Source organism: Plasmodium malariae, assembly GCF_900090045.1.
Source record: "Plasmodium malariae genome assembly, chromosome: 9".
NCBI lineage: Eukaryota > Apicomplexa > Aconoidasida > Haemosporida > Plasmodiidae > Plasmodium > Plasmodium malariae.
The window spans coordinates 1-26107 of record NC_041783.1 but is presented as its reverse complement, the minus strand read 5'-3'; the positions used below and the strand labels follow the sequence as shown (position 1 = coordinate 26107).

At 18.9% G+C, this 26107-nt stretch overlaps 2 protein-coding genes and 1 pseudogene across 2 annotated transcripts, besides 1 other annotated feature; 2 read left to right on the top strand and 1 right to left on the bottom strand.

Annotated features, from left to right (window-relative positions):
• Positions 1 to 5168: 5168 nt before the first annotated feature.
• Positions 5169 to 5973, bottom strand: PmUG01_09010300 (Plasmodium exported protein, unknown function; the record flags this gene model as incomplete). Its single annotated transcript, XM_029004793.1, has 2 exons — positions 5169 to 5756; positions 5887 to 5973. The coding sequence occupies 2 exons, from the start codon at positions 5971 to 5973 to the stop codon at positions 5169 to 5171; spliced, it is 675 nt and encodes a 224-aa protein (XP_028861447.1).
• A 9441-nt stretch (positions 5974 to 15414) lies between these two features.
• Positions 15415 to 16177, top strand: PmUG01_09010200 (fam-m protein; the record flags this gene model as incomplete). Its single annotated transcript, XM_029004792.1, has 2 exons — positions 15415 to 15501; positions 15629 to 16177. 2 exons carry the CDS (start codon positions 15415 to 15417, stop codon positions 16175 to 16177), a joined length of 636 nt encoding a protein of 211 aa, XP_028861446.1.
• Positions 16178 to 18598: 2421 nt separating this feature from the next.
• Positions 18599 to 19338, top strand: PmUG01_09010100 (annotated as a pseudogene).
• Positions 18599 to 19338: a sequence feature (fam-l protein, pseudogene).
• Positions 19339 to 26107: the final 6769 nt, after the last annotated feature.

The window sequence follows — 26107 nt, the reverse complement described above, 5'->3', positions numbered from 1 at the left end:
GAATGACATTATATATTGTAAAGCTTCGCGTTTTGTATATATGTGTAGTTTTACATTACTCTCATAAAATTATTTTTTAAAATTAACAGTTCTTAAAAAAAAAAGGGGTTAGCTAAATATTAATAGTATTGTAAGTGAAAAACACATAATAAAATGTATAATTAAACCTAATTATATAGGAGTTTTTGTAAAGATATCATTTAATATTTTTATAAATTTAGGTCTTAAAAAGTAAATTATAAATTCTAATTTTTTTGACCTTTATTTTTTTAATTTTAAAGTTTTAATTTTTATATTTTTATATAAATAACAATTTGAATATTTTTTATTAACTATTTTAAATTTATCCCGTTATTGTTTTATAGTATATTATTTTATAATATATACTTTAATAATATAATATATTTTTTTGAAATTTAAAAAATATAAAACTATATATTATTAAAGATGAAAAAAAAATTACTGTTCGCACTGGCATCTTTTATTACACTTAATTTTTCTACTTCGAATTTAATTAAAGAGAGCTCTAAAAGTATAGGATAAAATATATCTTATAAATTTATTTAAAATTTTTAATTCTAAGTGAAAGTTAAATTACCTTAAAATATAAATTTCCCATTTAATATTTTATTTAGTTTACTATTATGGATATAAAGATAACTAATTGTAAGTTTTATGACATTTGAGAGAATATAACAAAAAAGCATTTAAGGAAAAAAATTTATGAAAAAAATAAATCAAAAAATTCTCATAATTTGGATTCAAAAAAGCGTTTTTTGGAAGCGAACGGTGAAATGTTAATATATTATGGAAAGAAAAAAAATGTTCATCTTGAAAGAGATTTTTCGAGACGGACTAATCATTTGATAAACTTAAAAAGAGGTATTGCATGTAAATAGAATATGATCTTAAATTATAAAAATCCTTTTCTCGATGTACTATCTAACCTCGTTTGTTTCACAATTTTGTATTTATTTGAATGCTTAAATGTAATTTGATTTTATGACACATGGTTTTATGTAAAATTTTGAGTTTATTTGCATGTAAAATATGTGCATATTCCACAAAATACTTATAAAAGTATATACATGATATTCTTTTGTTAAATTAGTATAAAATAGATGTATTTAACTGTAACAAGTGAAATAATTTTGTCTACTTTTATTTTACCTTTTTTGAATTCTAAAGTATTATTGGTGACCTAAATAAAAAAATGTATTATTAATTTTGACATATAAGAAAATATCTATTAATCAATATAATATAACGAGAAGATTGTTTTTTTTTTGTATATTATTATAGAAAGTAAATTTAATTAATATTTATTATAATTGGATCATAATATTTATATAATGCAAAAGTCATTTTATTATATTTTTAAAAATTCGAATAGTTTTTATATGAAATTATAAATATGTAGTATAATAATATCTTTTAAAAATGAATTTACATAAAGAATTATTAATTTTGAGGAATATATATTGCTGTAACTAAAAAACAGATGAATAGACTTAATAATTTTCTTATTTAAAATATGCTGTCAATTCAATATGTAATATTTAATTTAATATTTATTATAAAAAAATGTTATAAATACAAAATCTACTTCTATTTTTACTTTTTTATTTTTAGAGCAAGTGAGCGTTCTAACATATTAATATTAATAGATTATTAACGTTTACACTGCAAAGAAATTTCATATTATTTTGTAATAATAGTAATTGTTTAAATAAAAAATATATAAATGTAAATGTTTAGTTACTATAATGGAAACAAAAATAAATTCATATGTTTAACCTAGTCGAACAAATTTTCATAAATAATTATTTTTATGTTTGTTCTATTATGTATAATTGTATATATATATTATAAAATTATAGTTAATATGGTCTTAGAGTTATTTTAAATTATTCATAATTAAGGTTAAGTTATGTCAATATTTTGATGCTAATGATATATATTTTTATAAAATTATTATGAGTAATAATATGTGTTGACATAAATGGTACTTCATTTGCAAAAATATCATCTTTTATTTTATTAATTAGATAGTTATAAAAAGATAAAACAAATGTATAATTGTGCATCTATATAATATTTAATTGAAAAAAAAGGAAATATACCATATTGTATTCAGCATATATATAAATAATTAATATTGTTACATTTAATATAAAATATTTGAATTTACTTAAATTGAAATAGCGATTCAATTTTTATTTGACGTGTGCTTTACTTACTGGAGTTATATGAAGTGACGACATTATTTTTTTGCAATTATGTGTATAAATTTTTCTTAATCATTTATATATATGTTTATGGGCTACACTAAGTGACGCTAACAAATGGAAAATTCTTCATTGAAAAATTTATAATCATGATAATGAATATTTAAATAGAATACATAAATTGTTCTTATATACTTTTTTGTTAATCGTATATATTACAACATGTTATTACAAATATTAATTTTACGTATATAATATATATGTATTTTATATTACAGAAATTTTTTAAATGAAAATTACATTTCGTAACAGAAACAATATTTTATATAGCACGTTTTTAACAAGAAATAACATAGATGTTTAGTGTCTCTATATATAATCATTTTTAATAGGACGCAATGTACATCATAATAGAAAATATATTATATGTTTTTCTTTATATAAGTTTTACTTTATTTCTTATATTTACTTATATGTTGAAATTTACAAAATAATATGTGTATTTGCAAAAGATATATGTCTTTTAAATATCATTTAAACTATAAATTTTTGTAAAGGTTTTTTTAACGTATCTTAGAACAGTTTAAAAGTCCATTTTAAGAAATATTTACACTTGGTAACAATTTATTTGCTGAATGTTAGCTTTCTATTAGTTTTTTCAGTAACATATCTATGTATAAATGAACTTTAGATTATAAAGATGTGGCATTTAAGGAATATTTTTAGTTATTTTGTAGAATTATTAAGAATAAATACAGATTACATTTAGAATGAAAATTCTGCAACTGCAAGTTTATATATAATGTAAACTTTTTTTCTTTTTTTTTTAAAGTGTATTAGGAGAAAAAAATAATGAATAAATGATTTATCGAGTTCATTAAAACATTTCATAAATCTTAATAATATAGTAAGTAATATAATGTTACTTATGATAATAATCATTAGACATGAATTCTTATGTAGTACCATAGGAGATAAATTTTTTTCTTTTTATTCTATTAAGAAATCAATGAATATAATTAATGCACAAAATGCATTTGCTTTTTGTAGTCTGTGGTGCATTAAAATTATACATAAATATTATATAATAATGTGAAACTTTTTTCATTTTAGAATAGTATTATATTCTATCTTTTTAAAAAAATGTATTTATTCCAATATTAATAAATAAAAAAAATAAAAAAGTATTTCGAGTTGAAAAATAAATATATCATTAAAATTTACTTGTAAAATTAATGAAGAGAAATATAGTAGAATATATAGTATAATGAAATATAAATATATCACCTTTTAGATATTTTTTTATAATTTTGTATATTTTAAAAATATGGTTAATTTAAATATTTTTCTTGTTAAAATTATTTTTTAACTTTTAATACGTAAAAGCTCAATAATCATAACGAGAATAAATAAATATATTAATGTATTAGATGAAGTATAAAAAGCATATATAGATATTTAGGAAACGTGTATAAAATAAACTAATATAGTTATTTATGCCTATGTTTTATATGTAAAAATATTGTTTACTCGGAACATATTATTATTAATTATATAAGAATATTTACAAAGTAACACATTTTAAGAATTATAAAATTTTATGCTATAAATATAATTGTGCGTACACTATTAGATACAATAGTAATTTTATAAAATATTAAAATAGACGGAAATAGAGAGAAATAGATGGAAATAAACGAAGATAATATAAACGTATTAAATTTAAAGTTGCATTAAAATCATTATATAAATTGTACATATAAACAGAGTATCAATATAGATTTCATTATGAATGTGTAAAAAAAAACTATTATTATACTTGTATTATGAAATTAATTAAAATTCTATATTTGATAAAATATATATAATAAAATTTCATAATAGTTTTTGACGTGTATTTTTTCAACCAATATACTGATAAATGGAACGATAAGCATGTGATTTACTTCATTTAATGTTATAATGAATATTTATCAATAGAAAATGTTAACGAAATGAAAGATAAAAATTTTAAGTTATTTAAAACTGTGCAAAAATAGAAGACGCATTCAGTAAGTAAAATGAAAAGCTAAAAAATATTAATTTATCTTAACGAACTTTTAATACAATATTTTATATCATCTTATAATGTATAATAATAAAATTTGTAAATAGGGGGTTCTGAGGGTACACACGTAAGATATGATAATATATTGTTTATCCAGTAAGCTAAATAACATAATAAAAGAAAAGAAGAAGAAAAGAGAATTCTACAATCTGTAGAGTAAATAAAAACCGTTCGTTAATAATTGTATTAGGTTTATCAAATTTACGCATGAATATATATAGTAAAAATATATTCTTGATAATTAAAAGTCAAAGTAACCATGCATATTTTCAAATAATAATGCATGAGTTAATGTAATTTTATTTTACCTTTTCATATTTTTTAAATTTATAATGTTAAAGTTTATTATACAAATTTATTTAAATATATATATATTATTCGCTAGAAAATAAAATTTTTTATAAATTTTGAAACTTCAATAATTTAAAATAAAAATACCAATACAAATAATTTCTTCCATAACAAGACATATAAAATTATACAAAGACATTTCTTTAAGGTAATATATGAATAAATAAATAACTCAAATATTATATAATTCTATTTGTAATATAGTTTTATCTATAAATGAATGTATAACGTTTCATGAATTTCCAAATTAATATAACACATTTATAAAATTAACTTTTTACAGTGAATACTTTTTTCTTATTTTTTACTACGCTTAGATTAATCTAGCCTCTAATTTTATGTATATTAATGTAAAATAAATTGTGTTATCCAAAGAATTAGAATATAATATTAAAAAAAAATTTTACTAGGGATGACAATAAATAGTGGATTACAATATAAAATAGTAATAGACATAATTGCTACGGTAATCATTAAACAAGTTATGTAGCTACTAATGCAATTAAGGCACAGAATATCAGAATTATTAAATGAATTAGGAAGAATAAAATTATAGAATTTATTAATTGTTTTTTATTGTAATTTATATTAGCTTCACGTACACCTTCTGAATTCATAGAATTATATGTATTATTTGGTCTAAAATGGTGTAAATTTGAGTCATATTTTGAGTGTAATTTTTTTAAAGATTTGGGTTGGTAATTGTACTGAATATTATCAAAATGTTCTAATGTGGGTGATTTTTGTTTTAAATTAGGTTCAAAGTCGAATTCTCCAAGTTCATCAAATTCTGAGTTTTTCATTAAATAATTAAATTCATCGTAAGAAGAAGAATCACTATATGGTGATTTCTTATCTTCATGAAAATGTTTATTATTCTGTAATACATATGTTTTTTTTTTAAATACTTCAGCGCTTTCTCCTTCTAAATTAATTATTTTTTTTTTTAAAAGTTTAAATTTATCTCTCACCGATTCTACTGTTTCACTACTTAATAATCTTCTAAATTTAACATTTAATACGTTATTTCTGTTCAATTCCTTGTTCCATGATTTATCGCAGATAGTTTTCTAGAAGTGAAGATTCATATTAAACATTTAAAAATGTATTTTTATATTATATAAATAAAATTCTTTTATCATATAAGAACATAAAATTAAAAATAAAAATAAAATAATTCAAGTATAATTACTATGATACCTCATAAAAATATTTTAATGTCCATATTAAACAAGAAAAAATAAAAACTTTAGTAAAAAGGCGCACATTTGTGTATTTCACTTGCATAATAAATTTTTTTAAAGTTAAAATTTATGTAATAATTAAGGCATCAGACATATATGGCATTTTCGACAATAATAAATAAATAGTTAATTTAGAATTTGTCTTGATTATTTTCTATTATAACAATATAAAAAGTCTTCAGAATTTTTTTATTTTTAGATAAATATAATCGTAGTACGCATTAGGTTACAAGACAAAAACATATTTAAAAAAAGTTATAATTAAAAAAAATCTATTCCAGTAATAGTTATATTTAGAAACATTATTATTTCACATTTTTAAAACAAAACTAAAAAAGAATTTAATAAATATTTAATGGAAAAATTTAAAGAAATGTAATTGATCAAAATACAAATATTTTGCTTCAAATATATAAATATATATTGGTACAACATAAATTGATAATCTATTGATTTAATAAGCATATATTATTGCATTAGATTCTAATAATAAAATATGCATTAGAATACATTCTAAAATTATTTTTAGAGCTCTTGTGATAAAATTTATTAGAAAATATATAATAAGAATTTTTTAGAATCTATCTACTAATTATTCAAATATACTGTTTTTGAGAATTATTTTTAATAAAAATTATTAAAAAAAATGTGGAGGGAATAAATAAAATAGTAACAAAATTATAATATATTAAATAAGTTTACATATAGAATGAGTTTTAGATATAATTTGATCTAATGTAAATATTAGAAACTTAGTTCAAAAAAATATAATTATTTAACATATATATAGTTTTAGTTTTATGTTATAACTAATATATGTAATATTTATTTTTTATAATCATTATCAATTAGCTTATTTGATTCTTTGCAGACCATGTATATTTATATATGTAGCCAATAATTCAAAAAATATATCTAAATATATTAAAACTATGAAATTTGAGCTACTATTATACATTGTTTTATGAATGTTTTAAAAATGCAGATTATAATATAATGGGAAAAAAAAATTAAATTAAATAGTGCACTTTAAAAATAAAAATTTTCACAGTTTTTTAGTTTTTTACTGGTATTATTTGTGTATTTTATTTTTTTTATTTCATTTTCTTTTTTTTTTTTTTTTAATGATTTAATAACTTGATTTGTTATTAAAAATATTACATTTATTTTTTCTCTTTGAAAACCAATAGCAAAAAAAATTGATAAAGAGAAATATTTTTTAAATATGTTTCAACTAAGATTATAAGAGAATGACTTTTCGTTTTATAAGATAAAAATTATTAGAAAAAAAAAAAATATTTATATTGATAATATAGCCTGTATTTATATGAAATATTTTAATTCTATATTTATATATTATAACATTTTTTTTTTTGGATCTATGTTTATTTTTACAATAAAAAATTATAGTCATATTTTATAAAAAATCTTTTTTTCAAATACGATTTGTAAACTCGGAATTAATAAGTATTAAATGTAAATAAATACAGAAAAAAATTCAGCTTGTGTTATTATTTTATTATTTTTATTTTGATACTGAAAACATGTAAATGAAAAAAAATATATAAAAAAAAAAAAAATAGAATATAAAACAAATAAAAACGAAAAAAACAAATATAAAAAAAAGAAAAAAAAAAAAAAAAGTAAAAAGAGGAAAAAAAAAGAAATAAAAGGAAAGTTTACCCTTTTACTTCATATGTGTACATTTATATTCATTTATATATAAAACAATAAAAAGTATGTAAACGAAATATTTGTTATTATTAACAACCATTAAACATTTATTCATTTTTAAAGAAGAAATTTGTCAAGTGTACATTCATCCCCGAATAGGAGTAAATATAACAAGAAAAAGATAAGTTTTATGTTTAATATTTTAATTATTCAATTTGCATTTTACTTTATTTTATTAGTTTTATACATTTATTAATTATAAAATAATTAACATGACGTTAAGAAAAAATAAAATCCACAGTTTCATGCATATATATGTATTTTTTATTAGTACAAAAAAAAAAAAAATAAAATAAAAAGTAAAAACCAAATGAATGATAACATTGTAGATTTCTAAACTTTACATCTAAAATGAAAATATTACTTTTTGTCTTATAATATTTAAAATATAAACAATAGAAATTATTGACGTCTGATTGAAAATTAAATTTAATTTTTAATTTATATGTTCTATAAAAATTTGAATATTCCCTGTAATTTTTATATTAGAAATAAGCGGAAATTTTTGTTTAGTAATATTATTTGGATGCGTTCACCATTTTGTTTGCACCGGAATCATAAGGTTATACTGTAGTTATATCAATAATCAGCAGAAGTACAGATATTCTTGTATTTCAATAAATCATAGTTAGTTTCAGGGAAAAAAAAAATAAAAAGTTAGGAAATACGACACAAAAACAAAAATTTTTAAATATATTTTTTTTTTAGTTTTTATATATAAATAAAGGTAATATTTATATTATTAAAATTATTTTTTATAAAAAAATAGCCTACTTATAAAGAATTTTAACTGGTTACTGCTCTAATTAACTAATTTTTATAGATTATGTTAGAAATATGTTAAGTTGGTGTTACGCCAGTAAATATATAAGGAAATATTACTATATATTTATTGCATTTTTGTTTTGTTTAACTTATCATTTAATATTCAGTGGGTACATAAAGTTTAATAAATATTTTCGATAAATTATTAAAAATGAGTAAAATATTACAAAGGACTAAATGAAGACTTCTAACTAAATAGTAGTATGAATTATATACTGAACATTTTATTTCGTACTATATTTATGATTACTATAATAGAATGACTTAGAAAAAAGTACGAAGTTCATTCTCATTATAAAAAGTTATTAATTTGTCCCTTTTATATGAACTAGTTACATTTACAATAATATGATATAAATACAGTGTATATATTTTTTGTTTTTATTTTTCGTTTATTTAGTTTTTTTTTTTTGTTGTTGTTTGTTTAATTTTTGTAAACAAAATTTTTTTATTATGAAATAAAACAGATTATGAATTAATAAAATAAAATATTAAGTCCTATTTTTAATTCTCCGTTGGTAAAACTATAAAACAGGAGAAAAAAAGAATATCTTCTTTGCATTACAAATCTGGCATATTTTTAGCACAATTCATAATAGAATTTGAAGCAAAAAATGTAACTTTGAAAAAAAAGACATCATCAGATGATGAATAAGGAAGTAAAAAAGAGAAAACGATAAATATAAGTTAGAAAAAATTAGAGAAAATAATAGTTTAAATAAAATACAAGGACTAATTAAAATAAAACATATAAGGAATAACTTAAACCAAAATACAAACAGTTAAGATATACATTATGGAATGTAAATGAAAATAAATTTATTAATAAAAAAAATAAGTTAAATGTCAAAATCTATTAGAAAAAATAGAAAACTTATTTTAAAAATTGTGTATTATATATATTATGCTAAAGAGATGAAAATCCAAAAAAACTAAAATTAATTAAAATATTTATAATTAAATATATATATGCAATTTACAAATATTATTTTCCTCACCACTTTTGAAATTATTAATCTTGTTTCACTGTTTCATAAATTCAGTGTATGAAGTTTTAATATGCACTAGTATATGTAATGTAATAATTATTTATCTTTACATAGACACTTTAATATATGATAAGTTATCAAAATAGAGTAATTAGAACTATTTGTAAGCATAATATATTTGAGAAAAAGGTTAATTACATCATAGTTTAACAAATTTGGTTGTATTATTAGTAATAATACATCTTGGAAAAATGTAGAGAAAATGTGTGATCATTAGGATATAGCCAAGATATACTTAAATATTTTGATATGCAATAAGAAGATTAATATATATTCTTAAATTTTTATACAATTAGTATGTATTTGTTCCTACATTTTTTATATGGTACTTTTTTAAGCTGTCTAAAAGTTATTATTTAATATAAATATATTATATATCAATTTAATAATACTATTTATTTATAGTATGTATATTTAATTAGGAACAAGTTAAATATTTAGAAAACAAATGTAAATTATTTATATATGATATTTTTATTTGGATGAATATGAATAATTTTTTTAAAATAACGCGAATAATTTTATTAGATATCAAATTCAAAAAAACTAATTAGAGTAAAATAAATACTTCTAAAAATAACCATCTCAATTAGCTACATGAAAATATAGAAAAAAAATTTTAAATGAAGAGTTATGAGTTTACGTAATTTGTTTCATTATGTATTCCTCATAATATATAACAATAGTTATTAAGATACGACATTATATTTCTATATATAATTACGAATTTGTTCTATACGACAAATTAAGCGCGAAGTGATGTAAAGGAATATTTTATGGTTATAAATCGATTAAATTTCCAAATACTTTTTATTATACATATTATATATATATGTATATATCCTAATAATATATGAAAGCACGAAATAAAGAAATAATTGTCTTATTTTACTTCAGTGCCATAGGGTAATATGAATTACATGACGTAAATAAAAATATAATTTGTTTTTCATTTCAATTTATTATTTATTTTTTGGGACAATAATTCGATTTGTCAAATTAATATGAGTTTATTATTGAATAATAAAAAATATATATTCAATATACGTTATTTCTGTAATTATCGTAATTAAATAAGTGGAACAAATAGTAAGGTAAAAAAGAATTGGAATATGAATATTTTTGTTTTTATAGGTTTATTTTATAAAAAACTAATTTATTTTATATTAGTTGTATAAATTTTTTAATATAATACTTAATTTTTTTTAGTATTTATTTATAAATAAATAAAAAATAAATGTATCTTTTTTTCCTTTATAGAATTTTCAAGATTAAAAATTATATATCATATATTTTCCTAATTTTTATTATATATTATTCTTCAAATTTCGTAACGATATTATTTTATATTTTAAGTAACTTTACTCAAAATTCTTTTAACTTATCACAATTATTAAAGATTCTTTTTACAAATTTTACTTTTATATTTTTATTTATTTTTTTTTTATTATTAATGTTTCTATAGCAGATATGAATTTTTTTATTCTTAGGAAAAAAGAAATGGAAAATAAGGAAAGCAACTAAATTGTTTATTTTAAAAAATTTACTTTTAGCGATAAAAAATATATTGTATTTATATAAATTTTATAATTATAAGGTTCTGTTAGTAATTAATAGATATAAATTTATTTAACAGCTCATTTGAATTTCCCTTTTTAAACTATACAATTTGTAAACCTTTTTTTCAATTAAAGAATGCATAATTTAATATAATAGCGCATGAGGTTTCTAAATAGCCAAGGTATATTTAACATGTAGCTTATAATTTGTGGAACAAAAAATTTTGTCTTATTTTTTTTTTCGCTTCGTATAATTAATTTTAAATTTCATATAACAGCTTAAATCATTTAATTATTAAATAATGTTTAAAAATTATAAGAACTCAAATGTATTTTTTCTGATAAGGAAATATGAAAAAATTTAAAAGTTATATTACTAACACACATTTCTATATGAATATTCAAGGTATATATATATATATATTTTTTTTTAAATATAAAATTAAATTGTTAAATATCAAAAGATCAATTTAATTTTATTTCTAAAAGGTATAAATAATAAAAATTTTTAATTGTTATATAAGGAAATATATATATATATTCCAAACATTAACAATATTTAATACATTAAAACTACTTGTAAAAAATATTCATTTTTCTACAAATATCATTATTGAAAACATTTACTAAAACATTTTTAAAATGATCTTTTCTTTTCTAAAGTTTATATTTGTATTTTATTTATCATACTTAATACTTTTAAAAGAAAAAAAAATTAGAATGCAAATAATACTATCATTGTAATAGTTCGTTGTGAAAATATAGTGAATTCTTTACAAACACAAAGATAATATAAGAAAAAATAGTGCTAACATTAATAGAAAGTGAATTTTCTTATTTTAGTGAAAAGTCTTATACTTCTTCTATACAGTTGTTCCTGTTATAATTACTAAGTAGTGGTATAATAATATCATCCAAGAAAATTTGGTTAATATTCATTACTGCTTCATATTAAGTATATATGTACAATAATAATAGTAGTAATATAATGAGAAAATAAGTATATCATATCATAAGAATTTAAAATATTTTATTTTACTTATAGTATGCTTTGATAATTCTTTCCATAAAATGAACAGTACCCATAGAATATTATGTAAAACGTAAGATATTTTGTTGTCGTATGGTGAGACATACAGAAAAAATGTAGAATTAAAAGACATATTATTTGAAAATGAATTTTATATTTCAAAAAACGAGGACGGTAAAGACGAATCATAATATGATGGAAAATGAGTGTCTACGAATAAAATTAACATAAGAACTTCATCCAAAGGTTTAATCAAATAATTAAGATCAATTATATGGAAAACATTTGAAGAGATAGATTATTTCTTTGAAAAAATATTATATAGGTTGTTTAGTCCTATATATAATTCTATGATATACACGGATTCTACCCATAAAAAAGATTTAATATATTAAGATTATAAAAGTGCAGATTTGATATTTGCTTTACTTGAAATATTTTATTAATGGATTTCTGTTATTTATTATATGTTCTTATTATGAAAAATATTTTTGCGCGCGACGAAGTAATGAAGTATGTTTTATACGAATTTATGAAATATTATGATTATTTCGTTTTATTTTTGTTAGTTTTTTTAACTATTTCATTGATTATTTATATTCTTGTAAAATTTTTGAAATGTAAGAAGGATACTTTTTCAATGAAGTTTAAAAATCAATATAATAAATATAAAAGCTTTAGAAAAGCATTTTTTGAATAAATAATAAGGATCTACTTTTTGATTAAAGATATTATATTCTCAGTTAAATTCTTCATTTTATTTATATAAAATTATTTATACATAGTAGTTTATGTACTTATATATAGTAACACACAAAAGTAAAAAAATACATATTAAATATTTACAACAGTTCAAATGTTTCTATATTTGTTTTATTAATATGTTGTACTCTTATAAGTTAATTTGTTGTTCACACTTGTTATAACTATATAATATATATATTGTGTTTCATAGGAATGTTAAATAGATATTACTCAATATTTATAATAAAAGTATGGGGAATATAAGAAAGAATTATGTGTATATATAATTTATGTAAATTCTTATTACAAATTACATGTCTTTATTTAATTTAATGTATTAAATTACAATTAATACAACTTTAACTAAGAAGTGAAACTATTTACACTTCTAAGAGCCATACTTCTTATTGGTTTTTTTATGGTTGCAAGTGATTATATGAAGAATTTATTTAACAATTTAATTATATATTAGTTTTAGTTTAAAATCACCTTGAAGTTTTTTATTGAATAAAAATAAATATATGTATTTTATTTCTTGTTAATATGTACGTTTTATACAAAAGTATATTTAATAAATATTCTTTTTAGAATATTGTTATGAAAAGTATATATTTCAAATCATATTTCATGTAAATATAATTTTAATATATTTATAGAATACTTGAATAGTTAAAGATGAAATTACTCATATGAACTAATATTTTTTTACTTTTACGAATTAGTTATTAATAGAAAATTACCAATTTTAATATTCATGTACCTTTATAATTAAATGAAGGAAATAAATTCCTTGCATCATTACATAAAGCGTATACTAGTTATATATTAAATTATATTATGAGAATTAATTAATTCCTAATATAAAAGAAATTTTATAATAAAAAATTATTATCCCTTTTTTTTTGGACAGTACCAAGAGAATAAATTCTTGAGACAATTCTTACAGTATTGATACATATAAAAGAACAGTTATTAATTTTGTTATTCCTTAAACATTTTGTACTTTATGAAAATGAATCAAAAATATATAATAAAATCGAATAAACCATTAAACAAAATGTAAATAAATTTTAGGTTAAATACATATATTCCATAATGTCTTTATATATAGATATTCATTTATACATTTGTGCTACTCTGCATTTTTTCTGTGCAAATATGTTTGTAGAAGAAACAATAGGCTAAAAAATGCATGTAAAAGAAGAAGGTGTTTATCATAATAGCTAAGTATTTTTTTATATAAGTAATACTCTCCAGTAAAGTAATATTCACCTTATAAATATATGCTAATAAAAATATTATTGTGCTATTGTTAATTATGTGAGCTTTGATATATTTTAATTAAAATGTTAAGATATATGTTTTATAAAATTTTTAATTATATAAGAATAAACTGAATTGTTTTACTAAAGAACGTTTCAGATTTTTTGAAATTATTAAATACTAATTTTATTAAAAAATTTATTCTGTAAATTCAATTTTAATCAACATGTTAAAATTAATATTTCGTATATTAATATCACGCTATATATATTTCAAATGTTACTTTTTAAACGTTGATAGAGCTTGTGTGTTTCATTTTTTCTTATATGTAAATATACTTGAAGATATAAAAATTGAGATAAATTTATGCAGATATTCGCTAAAAAAAATCGAACAACATACAAATAAAAATTTTAATATATTTTTAAGTTTTTTTTCTTTTTATATTGTTATTTCTTACAAATACTTACATTAAATTAAAAACAAATATATATATGCATAACGTCGAATTAAATCAATTTATTTTATAAATATAGACATACATTAAAATTAAATAATCATTTTAATATGAAAATATAATGCTAAAATGAAAATTGTTTTATAGATTAGGCAGAATATTTATAAATTTAATTTATTATGTATATTATAGTTTATAAAAAATTGAAACTCATACGAATGATATAACAAAATATATTGTAAACAATATTAACATTTTCAATTTATTATAATATTCATTATATTTTATAAATAGCAAAAAGATTAAAATTATATAAAAAAAAAAAAAAAAAAAATTTCATTAATTTTTGCAATTATTTTTTTAAAATGTAAAATGATACATTATATATATTCTAAATGTTTTATATTCTATATATCCTATATATTAGATAAACTCAATACTTACGAACATCATGAAGTAAAATATATATCTTTCTTTTTATGATAAAGACTAATAAATATAAAAATTTTATATTTCTACTATATTAAATAATTGATATATGTATCATGGATATTTATGAATGAATTCAGATTATTATATTTTAACGTAAATTAGTTTTTTAAAAATACAATTAAGATAAATATTCTATAATATATATTTAAAATCATTTTTCTTGATCTTCGTTATAAAATTATTACAATTATCTATATTTCATCACGTTGTGACGAAAAAATAATAAAAAAAAATTGTAAAAATAAATATAGTACCTTTATCATTAAATATATATTATATTAATTTTAATTTTATGCTTACTATGTATATGAGAATATAAAAAATCTATAAAATGGAACAAAATATTAAAATAATCTTATATGTCAAAATTGCTTCGTTTATCCTTTCGGCGTGGATATGCTATTTTAACGATTATGAGGTATTATAATATTATTTAAGGATAGATATATTATTAATATATTTATTGTTGTTTTTTTAAAGTACGTATTTTTAGTGTGATACACTATTTATTATTTTAAATAATAATTATTTACTTAATTTATTAGCTTACTTTTAACAAATATTTTGGTGAGAATTACGACGTTGGTAGAAAAATATATACAACAAATTCTCGATCATTAGCAAAACATAAGCAGGAAATGTGCTCAAATATTTTAGGTTTAAAAGAAGATATACCATTTAGTGGAGAAAACGATAATAGAAAAAACAAAAAATCGAATAGAAGATCGCTAAATAATGCAAGTTACTATACTGAAATTATAGATTATAATAATGGAATGTTTGATGGAAAGCATTTCCATTTTGAAAAAAAATGGATCACAAAAAAAGATTATGATAATATTGTTGAAAGAAATCGAAGAATTTGTGATATAGCTTTACAAAAAACAAAGTTTAGAAGTTATGGATTTGGGGTTACTCTGTTTTTTCTTTTATTCGTGGTGGGAGTAGCATACGCCATATTAGAAGGATTTAAACTGTTTGGAAGTGCAGGGAAAGTGTTCGCAAGTTGTTATTTTCCAATGATACTGCTACAAAAGCAGGACCCTATGTTTTTACGGTATTATTTGGCTTACTTATTGTTATATTATCTATAATAATTATAATAGTGATTCCTAGGATTTTAAAAAATAATGAAAAATATGAAAAAATTAAGTTGATATCTGAGTAAGCGCATAATAGGTATATATTTTTTTCTAAAATGTTTTTTATTGTTTTTATAATAACTATAAAATATTTGGTGATTAGCTTGGAAAGGATAGGCATAATAGTTTATATTTTATAAAGAAATCATAATATGTGTGATCCTTTTTATACGCATCACAAAAAATATATGTTTTTAACTTTTTGTAATTTTGATAATTTTGATTTTTTTAAATGTGAATTTTAAATTGTACTTCATTTTAATTTTATATAATGGACTAATATATATATTTATGTATTAAAAAAAATTTTTTAGAAAAACATTTCGTACGTTAAAATTAATATATATCACACAAGAATTCGTATAATATTAATAAAATAATGTGTTCATTTATATATGAAATATATGAAATGATACTTTTTATTAATTGTCTTATTCTAGTACTAGATAAATAATTTTTTTTTGCTATTTGGAAAACATATTATTAGTTTTCTGTTAAAAACAAATGTGTCTTATTTATTATTTAATGAAAGGAAATACATATATTTTGTTGCTTTGACCTGTATATATGTATTATTTTTATCAAAGGAACTATTTTTATTAATTAAATAAAATATGTATTGTAAGAAATATATTATAGGACATAGTTAATGAAAAAAGTTTTATGATGTACATTTAGTTTTGTTTACATAATAAAAATTTGAAGTTATCTAAAATAGAAAGATATCTTTGTTAAGTATGAATTATTTGTCATTACATACAAACTTTTGGATTCCATATCTTTACAGTTATATGAGGAGTTAAATGTATCTGCTATATTATTATTGTGCTTAATTGTGGTGTTAATTCATTTTTAGAAGAATAAATTAAATATATAATATATTGAAAATATATAAATAAATTATATATTTTTGCTGTTTTTTATTATATTTTATAAATATATTAGTTTATAATATTATTTAGAAGACGTATATTAATACACATAGTTTATGTTCAACACTACTAATTATTTCTTATTTATAATTTTCTGTTTTTATGTAAAAGTAAAAACGAAAAAGAATTCTTTTAATATATAATTCATAAGTATAGATTTAGGTTTATAATTAGTGTTGTTCCTGTTTTTAAGGAAATAATCTTTATTTATTAGTCTAATTTTATTTTTAGCTGCAGTTGCATATTGTTCATTATATATTTCGCGCAAAGTTATATGTTTCCAATAAATAGGAGAAAACATATTTTCATCATTCTATTATTACGTTTACATAATGGTTAACTTAAATGAATTTTACAAAATTCATATAAATATTTGTGATGAAATAAATTCGTAACTAAAAAATATATGAATTTTTATTAATAAAAAATTTGAGAGATATGTTAATGCTGCAATTTTATACCAATAATAATACATTTAAAGAAAGAATTTCCATATGCTTATTTAATTTTTTATTATTTCTTTTTATTGAATTTTTTATAAACTAGTATAATTAATTAACAAAAAAGTTTAAGCAGAAGAATTTAAAAACTTTATAAGTACAAATATGGACGTAAATTAAACTTTAATAAAAATTGTGATTTCCACAGGATATTAAGCAAAAATAAAACATTATAATTTATTTATTATTCTAAAATTAGAAATTGTTTTATAGATTCAGTCATATTATATAAATGAGAATTATTAAATATATTATGAAGCATTATATAATGTAAGTGTTATAAATAATATATGATAAATTATTGCACAAAGATATGATTTCTACATTAATTACTACTATTTTAATATTATTATAATAATACATATCCTATTAGAAGTTATCGAATTTTCCAAAATATATTATTTATAAAATTAATATTATTAATAGAAAAACATCATTGAAATTATATAATATTTTCTTAATATATGGGACAAAATATGACCTATATTTTATACTTTCTATAGTATATACATTCTGTGACGTATACATTATATATACTACCTAACGTAAATATTTATAAATATTAAGAAAACTTAATTTTTTTTCTTTTTTTATTTTTAAAAAGAATTAATAAATAAGATTATTTTTCTAATATACTATATTTAATCATATATTTTAACATTTTTCAAAAAATGAAAAATATTATATTTATATGAAATTTTTTTTTCAAACAAAAGATTACAATAAAACTTTTGTAATATATATAAAATTTATTTTTCTTAGTCTCCGTTGTAAAGTGAATTATATGTATATACGTTTTATTAATTCTATGCAAATAAATAAAAAGTAAAAAAAAAAAAAAAATTAAATTAATAATTATAGTATGCTTTATCATTAATACATTTATATTGTAGTTTATTTTGTTCTTTACAGGATATATTGCAGTATTAAAATAATATATCATGAAACAAAAAATTAAGTTACTTTTATTTATTAAAATTGCTGAGTTTGTGCTTTTGTCCGGGATATGCCATTTTAAGAATTGTGTGGTATTATAAGATTATTTAAGGATATTTGGATTATTATCATTTTTAGTGTTTTATTTTTATTAAAAAGTTTTTTTATCATAAAATAATTTATACTTTAAATAACAAATATTTACTTGGTTTTTTTAGAGTATATTTAAGAATTCTGTAGATGATAAATGCATTCATGGAAAGAAAATGGATGCAAGAACATATAGGATACTAGCAAAATATAAACACGATAAGGATTCAAATTTGTTATGTTTAAAAGAGGATATACGTAATTACGAAAAGAAGTTAAGAGAAAAAAACAAATGGTCTAATGAAATTTCATCAATGAGTATAAGAGGCCATAAACAACATATGAAAAATAAATCTTGTATGTTTGAAACAAAAAAATATTCCCATATGGAAAAAAAATATTCAAAGAACTTGATTATATAGATTTTCTTCAGAACACCAAGACTATAAGTGATAAAATTTTCAGAAAAACAGTATTTAAAAAATACAGAGTACGAATTATTTTACCTTTATTCTTGTTCATATTATTATCAACCTACCTAATATTAGATTTTTCTGTGGATATGGACTTGGAGGCTGGTTGTAGTGTGTTGAATAGAATCACTTGGAAAGGGTGGTCTGCGCATTTACGTTCTTTTTTGAAAATCTTAATTTAGATTTCTTATGGCCACAAATAATATGGGAAGTAGTGGAAAAACGTGGACGCTTATGACTAAACCTTTTCTAATATATGTAATTTATTTAATACCTTTCTTAATACTAGGTTTCACCACAATATTATACATTTTTTACTACCATAAAAAAGTTAAAAAATATCAAAAAATTAAGTTCAGAAAAAGGTAAAATATATAATGAGGAATATATTTGTTTCGGAAATGTAATCTTCAATATGAAATATTTTCTGTAATAGTTTTAGATCTCTACTTAATAAACATATATATAATCGTTTAAATTTTTTAAATGCTTTTTCTCTTATGTTATATTGATATAATACTGAGAAAAAATATGCTCACTGTTTATTTTGATGAATTTGAGAGTTTTAGAATTATTTTAAATATGGAATATAAAGTATTGTTTATGTTTATCATATATCATAGTTTAAAATATATATTTACATATATAAATATATTTACGTGAAAAATGTGTTTTTATGTATCAAACTTTATATGTAATAAAATAATACTTATAATTTTATTTAAGCCGTATTATTCTATATTTGTACTATTATAAAGGGTACTTTCTATTTTTTAACAAGTTCCATTATAAAATTATAATTTGCTTACACAATTATAAAAATGTATTATTACTTTTAAATTAAAAGTGAATGTAACTTTATATGTATTTGATTGAAAGGAGCAAATGTGCTTTGTTTGAATAATATATGTAAATGTAATTTTACTTAAGAACCTTTTATTTATTCTATAACGTATGTTTCATTTTATATGAATTATAAAATATATTTATTGTAAAAGTCTTTTCAAAAAAACGCTTAGCTGCTTTTTCTTATATTAAAAGGGGGAAAATATAAGTATATATTTAAATAATATATTTTTTGTATGGAGTATATTTATAATAGATAACATCACGAATGTTACTATTTCTAGTTAAATATAGAAATAAAGGCATTTAACTGATTATTATTATTATTTTTTATTGTGACGTTAATTCAATTTTGAAAAATTATTTATATTTACGCTATAATGAAAATTTATATAAAAATAGAATATATGTAATTTTTTTTTACTTTTTATATTACTAAAGGATTGAATTGATAAATTATTTATAATAACATATTATCAAACTATAGTGGAATTATTTTCTTGTTATCTTTGCTTTTTCATAATAAAATACCTCTAAAAAATGTGTTATATATCTATAAATATAAGAATTATCATTAAGGGTAATGAAAATGGATATATATCTTTTAAAATCATACAATTATACATATATATTTATTCATATATTTTTGATATTTTTTTATGAGAGTACATATAATATGTAATATATTAAAATCATTTTAGAGGTATATAAAAATATTTATGATTTATATATACATTAGTAATTTCTTCAAAAAAATAATGATAATATTTTTAAAAAAATAAAAGTGATGAAATTAACTTATTTTTATAGATAATCTATAAATAAGTAACATGGTTTCTATGTATTGGACATATTTTAATATTTTGCATTTATAATGATGCTATATATTTTTTAAAATATTTAATTGTATAGGTGTAATGTATAGTGTTCCCCATAAAACGACATTGTGATAAAGGTAATATATAAATTTCGTTTACTCATTTTAATTTTTGATGGAATGCTATAGAATTTACAAAGAAATATTAAAATATCTTTCAATTGTAATAACTGCTTGGATCAGAAAATGTATTTTTTAATGAACTAAATAATGCATGCATATATTTTACCTTCTAAATGAATAATTAATCCTGGAGAATATGAAACTACCGTATATATGTAATTATGCCTGGGAACAGTGAACAGCATGATAACAAAAATTTTAATAAAATGAATATATTTTTGTTTTTTGTTAATATTAAATATAATAATATTTAATTAATATATATTCTTATATGCATATATTATATATATATATGTATATAAAATAATCTATTGAAATAATATATTTTTTTTTGTATATATTTACATATAAACAAAAATAATTATTTGGAGTAAAATCAATTACATTTTATCTAGTACTCAATTAATTAACAATAATCTAAAAATGGATAATATGCATGCTTATTTATTTGAAATTTGGGAACAAATATTGCAATGAAACTGGATGAAGTCAAGCTGTTTCATATATATCATAATATAACTATTCTAAATTTGTTATTAGTTGAAACGCATAATTTTGAAAATACATATAAACTTTAAATTTTCTTGTATCTATACAATATTTAAAAATTTTATATGAATTTTTAACGAGGGATCCAAATATTTTACATTCATTATTAGAACAGTGATCAAATAATAATCTTAGTATTTCAAATGAAAACTAGATATTAAAGGAGATTATATAATCACTAGTAAATACATAGTTTTGATTAAGGATAATTCAAAGAATAATTTGATTTATTATTTATTTTTTATATCTAATTATTTTCATTGAATACAAAATGAAAATTATATAAAAGAAATATCATATATGAAGTCATTTTTACTGTATTATTAAACCTTTCCACAGAATTTATAGAATATTCATTTCTAAAAACACTACAATTAAAATACTATTATGCATCTTAATTATAAGTTGTGTAATCTAATACTATTTTTTACTATGCTTGCTATGATTACATTCGTGTTAAATGATATAGATACATAAAAAAAAATTTTTTTATATCATATGAAAATAGAATTACTGCTATTTATTATTTTTAGCGCTATGGCTTTTATTAGATGAGGCACACTCTAGTAATACCTATTAATTATATACTAATCTATGGTTTTTTCAAATTTATCTATATTAACCTTTAAAAAAATTTATCATTTAAAAATTAAGTATTGTATTAAGTAAGGACTGTAAAACGTATTTATTAATAAACAACAACAAAAAAAAAATAACTAAAATTTTTATATTTTTATTTATAGTTGAAAATAATTTACAGAAAATAATATAGACAAACAAATAAATAAATGTTTAAATAAATGAACAAATAAGGTATTTATAGTTATTAATGTGTTATATATTCATTTAACTAATAATTTGTGAATATTATAATATATATGAATTTTTTGTTTTTTTTATTAAATAGAGGAATTATATATATACATTTATAGGTGTTACACATATCTGTCCATTTAAATAATATGTAATAAATAAACAAATTATAATTCCTTTATTTATTAATGACATTATTTACAGTAGTATAAGCAATACATTTAATGCATCACAATGTTATTATACTTATTTGTTTCATTATTTAAGCATAACATTAAATTTCAGACGTGTTTGTAGCAAGTCATAAGAATAAAAATATTTTCACTATATTGCTTTCATGAACTTTATAATTTCATTTAAGTTCCAAAATTTGAATATTTCCTAGGTATATATTCTTTTTTCATACCTTTTTTATGTACATCGTTATATTTAATTCAATTTTTGGTACATTGAAGACTATATGTAATACGCTTGTTTGTATTTCTCTATATCATATTCAAAATTTCGTTTTTTTTTTTTTTTTTGAATAAAATAATAGTTCTATTTATTTGAATTTTTAAAAATACAAAAGAATTTGGATTGAAAAATATAAATATGGTAAATTTTATTATATCATAATATTATATATTTACAAACATAAGCAAAAATAAAATAACCAAATTTTTACTTATATTTCAAAGTATATTATTACATATATTATAACATTAGTTTCATATTCATGAATATGTATCAATAGATATTCTCATTAAAAAAGTAAACATATTTTATTTGTTTTTTTTAATTAGTTTATATTATTTTCACATATGTATATGTATGTTTATGTAAGGAATGTAGATTATATATGTACATATATGTCTAAAGGTTTTAACGTTATATTTTGACTTATCTTTTCAATTTAACTATTTTAGTTTTCCATTTTAACTCATCTTTTTAGCCTTCATTTTTTATGCAATTAATACTTAAAATTTTTTAATTAAAAAGTAAAATATTAATAAAGTTTCATGGAATTTTATTATGTAAGAATTTTTAAATATAAGGAGTAACAGAATTTGCATAATGTCGTTGTGAAAAAGTAACTAAATTATGAATCGAACAACTTATTATAGTAATTTTTGTTAAATAAGCAATTATAAATGTAAATGTTAATATTCTTTGTATTCTTGTTGTACTATTCTTTGGAGATTACAAGTTAAAGGATTGAGTAAACAAACTTTTATTGAAACAGAAAATAGAATATGTAATGTTTTAACAATGTATTCATTGTATTAGATGAAATATGCAGATAATGACCTAGACTGTTTTTTCCTTAGTTGTATTTTTTTTTATGAGGATTTAATCTTCGTAAAGAATGTTAATCTATAAAAGGGGAAAAGAGAAGAAAAAGTATAGCTGAGAGTTCATGTGAAAGTAAATCCAGAACAAATGAATACAGGAAACATAAAAGAAAACAGTATAAGATAATATATAATTAATCGTGATAAAAAATATATAAATGTAATGTACTTTTGAAAATCATTTTTTTTTTTTATTCTATTTTTATTGGTGAATTTTTAATTGGAAAGGATATTCTTCCAGAAATGGAAACGGATATAACTATAAATGATTAATGCAAGAAAAATATGAAAAAAAAAATAAAAGCAATAGAAAGGGAAACAGTTTACATTTTTTTACTTTAGTTTTTCTTGTTTAGTTCGTGTACACAAAAAAGACACTGCGAAAATAAATTTGTAATTATGTACTCCTATTGGATTTGGAATTATAATAAATAAAATCTATTTTGTTAGAAAAAATTTTATGTATCATATATGTTATTTTATCTTTTACATGTAAGTACGAATTCATATGTGTACATGTATGCATTCAATTGATAAGAGTATGTGTCCATTCATGTGATTCTACATATGAATCTTACTGAATTTCAAAAAATCTATTTATTTATATATAAATTAAAGCACTTTGAATTATTTCATCAAAATTTTGAAGGTGTTTATGGAATCATTTAATCCTGCACAAAGTGTTCATGAAAAAGCATAACAAATAAATGAAATACAATATGTTTTATTAGGAATACTATACTTTATATCATCTTATATTATCGTTTCAGGAAATTCTTATTATAACTGAGTGTTAGAATTATATTTGTAAAACTTTTTATATGTTATTATTTTCGTCAACAGAATATATTCATATAGACACTAATAAGCACATAGATCATTTAGAACAAAATGAATCGAATTATATATTTATCTTTGGATAGCAATTTAAAGTAGATTAGTAAAACAGTTTTAGGTTAAATTTAAGTGAATTTATGGGTATGTTCACAGAATAGAATTATTTATGCACATAATATGCACTTATATATAATTTTCCTTTTTTTTTCATGCAATATCTTTCCTTTTGCTAGACTATTTACATTGGCATGTAGTACATGTGTGCACATGAGCACACACATATATATATATATATATACAAACTTTTGTATATTCGCATTTTTCTATGCATGTATTTGAGCAAATAACTACATTATGTGTCCACATTATATAAATTTCTATGTAAACGTTTATGGGTATAGGATAGAATAAGATGAATAATAGAACTCTGTTATATGACAAGGGAGAATATCACTAATGAATGAAGTTCGTTGATGAAGATATTTCTCTTAAGGTTGTTAATAAAAAAAAAAAATATGCGCAAAAATATTTAAGGCACATAAACAGAGTGTACATTATGTTAATTACGTTCACCGTAAATTCGTTTGTGTTCATCCCATATTATATTATATCAAAATAGCAAACGTACTGTTTATTACCTTTATCAATTATTCCTATGAAGAGTTTTAATTAGAACATTCGCTGTGAGCATTTAGAAGGGAAACATATAAAATCAATGTAAATGTGTATAGTGCAAATGTATATAGGGAAAAAGTAAGAGTATTAGTATTCATAGTGCGATAAGACAATACTTATACATACACATAAAAATGTATATGAGTAAGCTGGACATACTCGTACATGCATAGGTTTAGAGTAATTACCACACATACACAACAATATAAGGAACCACATAGGTATTATAATAAATATATACCGATGTAATTTGCATATTCAAATTTGCATATAATGTATTAATTCATTTGGAACTTGAAAAAAAAGGTTATACCACATTTTTTGTAAAAATGATATTAGATAAATGTATGTAAACTTATTTGTAATATGAAAATTGATATAATTGTAATATGAAGATAAATGTTATAAGAACATAAATCTCTTAGAAAATATAAATGTTAGTAAAATTATAAACTACAATAAAAGACACGTGGATAAAGTCTGTAATTTTCGTTATTTTACAGATTACGTTAACATAAATATATTTGTGTTAACATGATTCAATACCTATCATAGTAGTATTAGTATTATAGAAATGATTTATTAGTTCTATAATAAGGATAATTGTAAAAATATTAGTTCATAAAACAAAAAGTAAATAACAATTTCATTGAATACATGTATAATGCACAATAATTAATTTTTAAGCAAAATATTAAAATAAAGAAGACATATGAGTTTCTATCATTATAACTTTAAGAACAAGTTATGAAACCAAATCTATTATAACAAAAGGAATATTTTCGAGAAATAATTTTTGAAACTGACATTATATTTACAAGAAATCAATAAGTATTAAGGAATTAATATAAATATATATATATATATGAATTAATAGATATGAAGATATATAATATA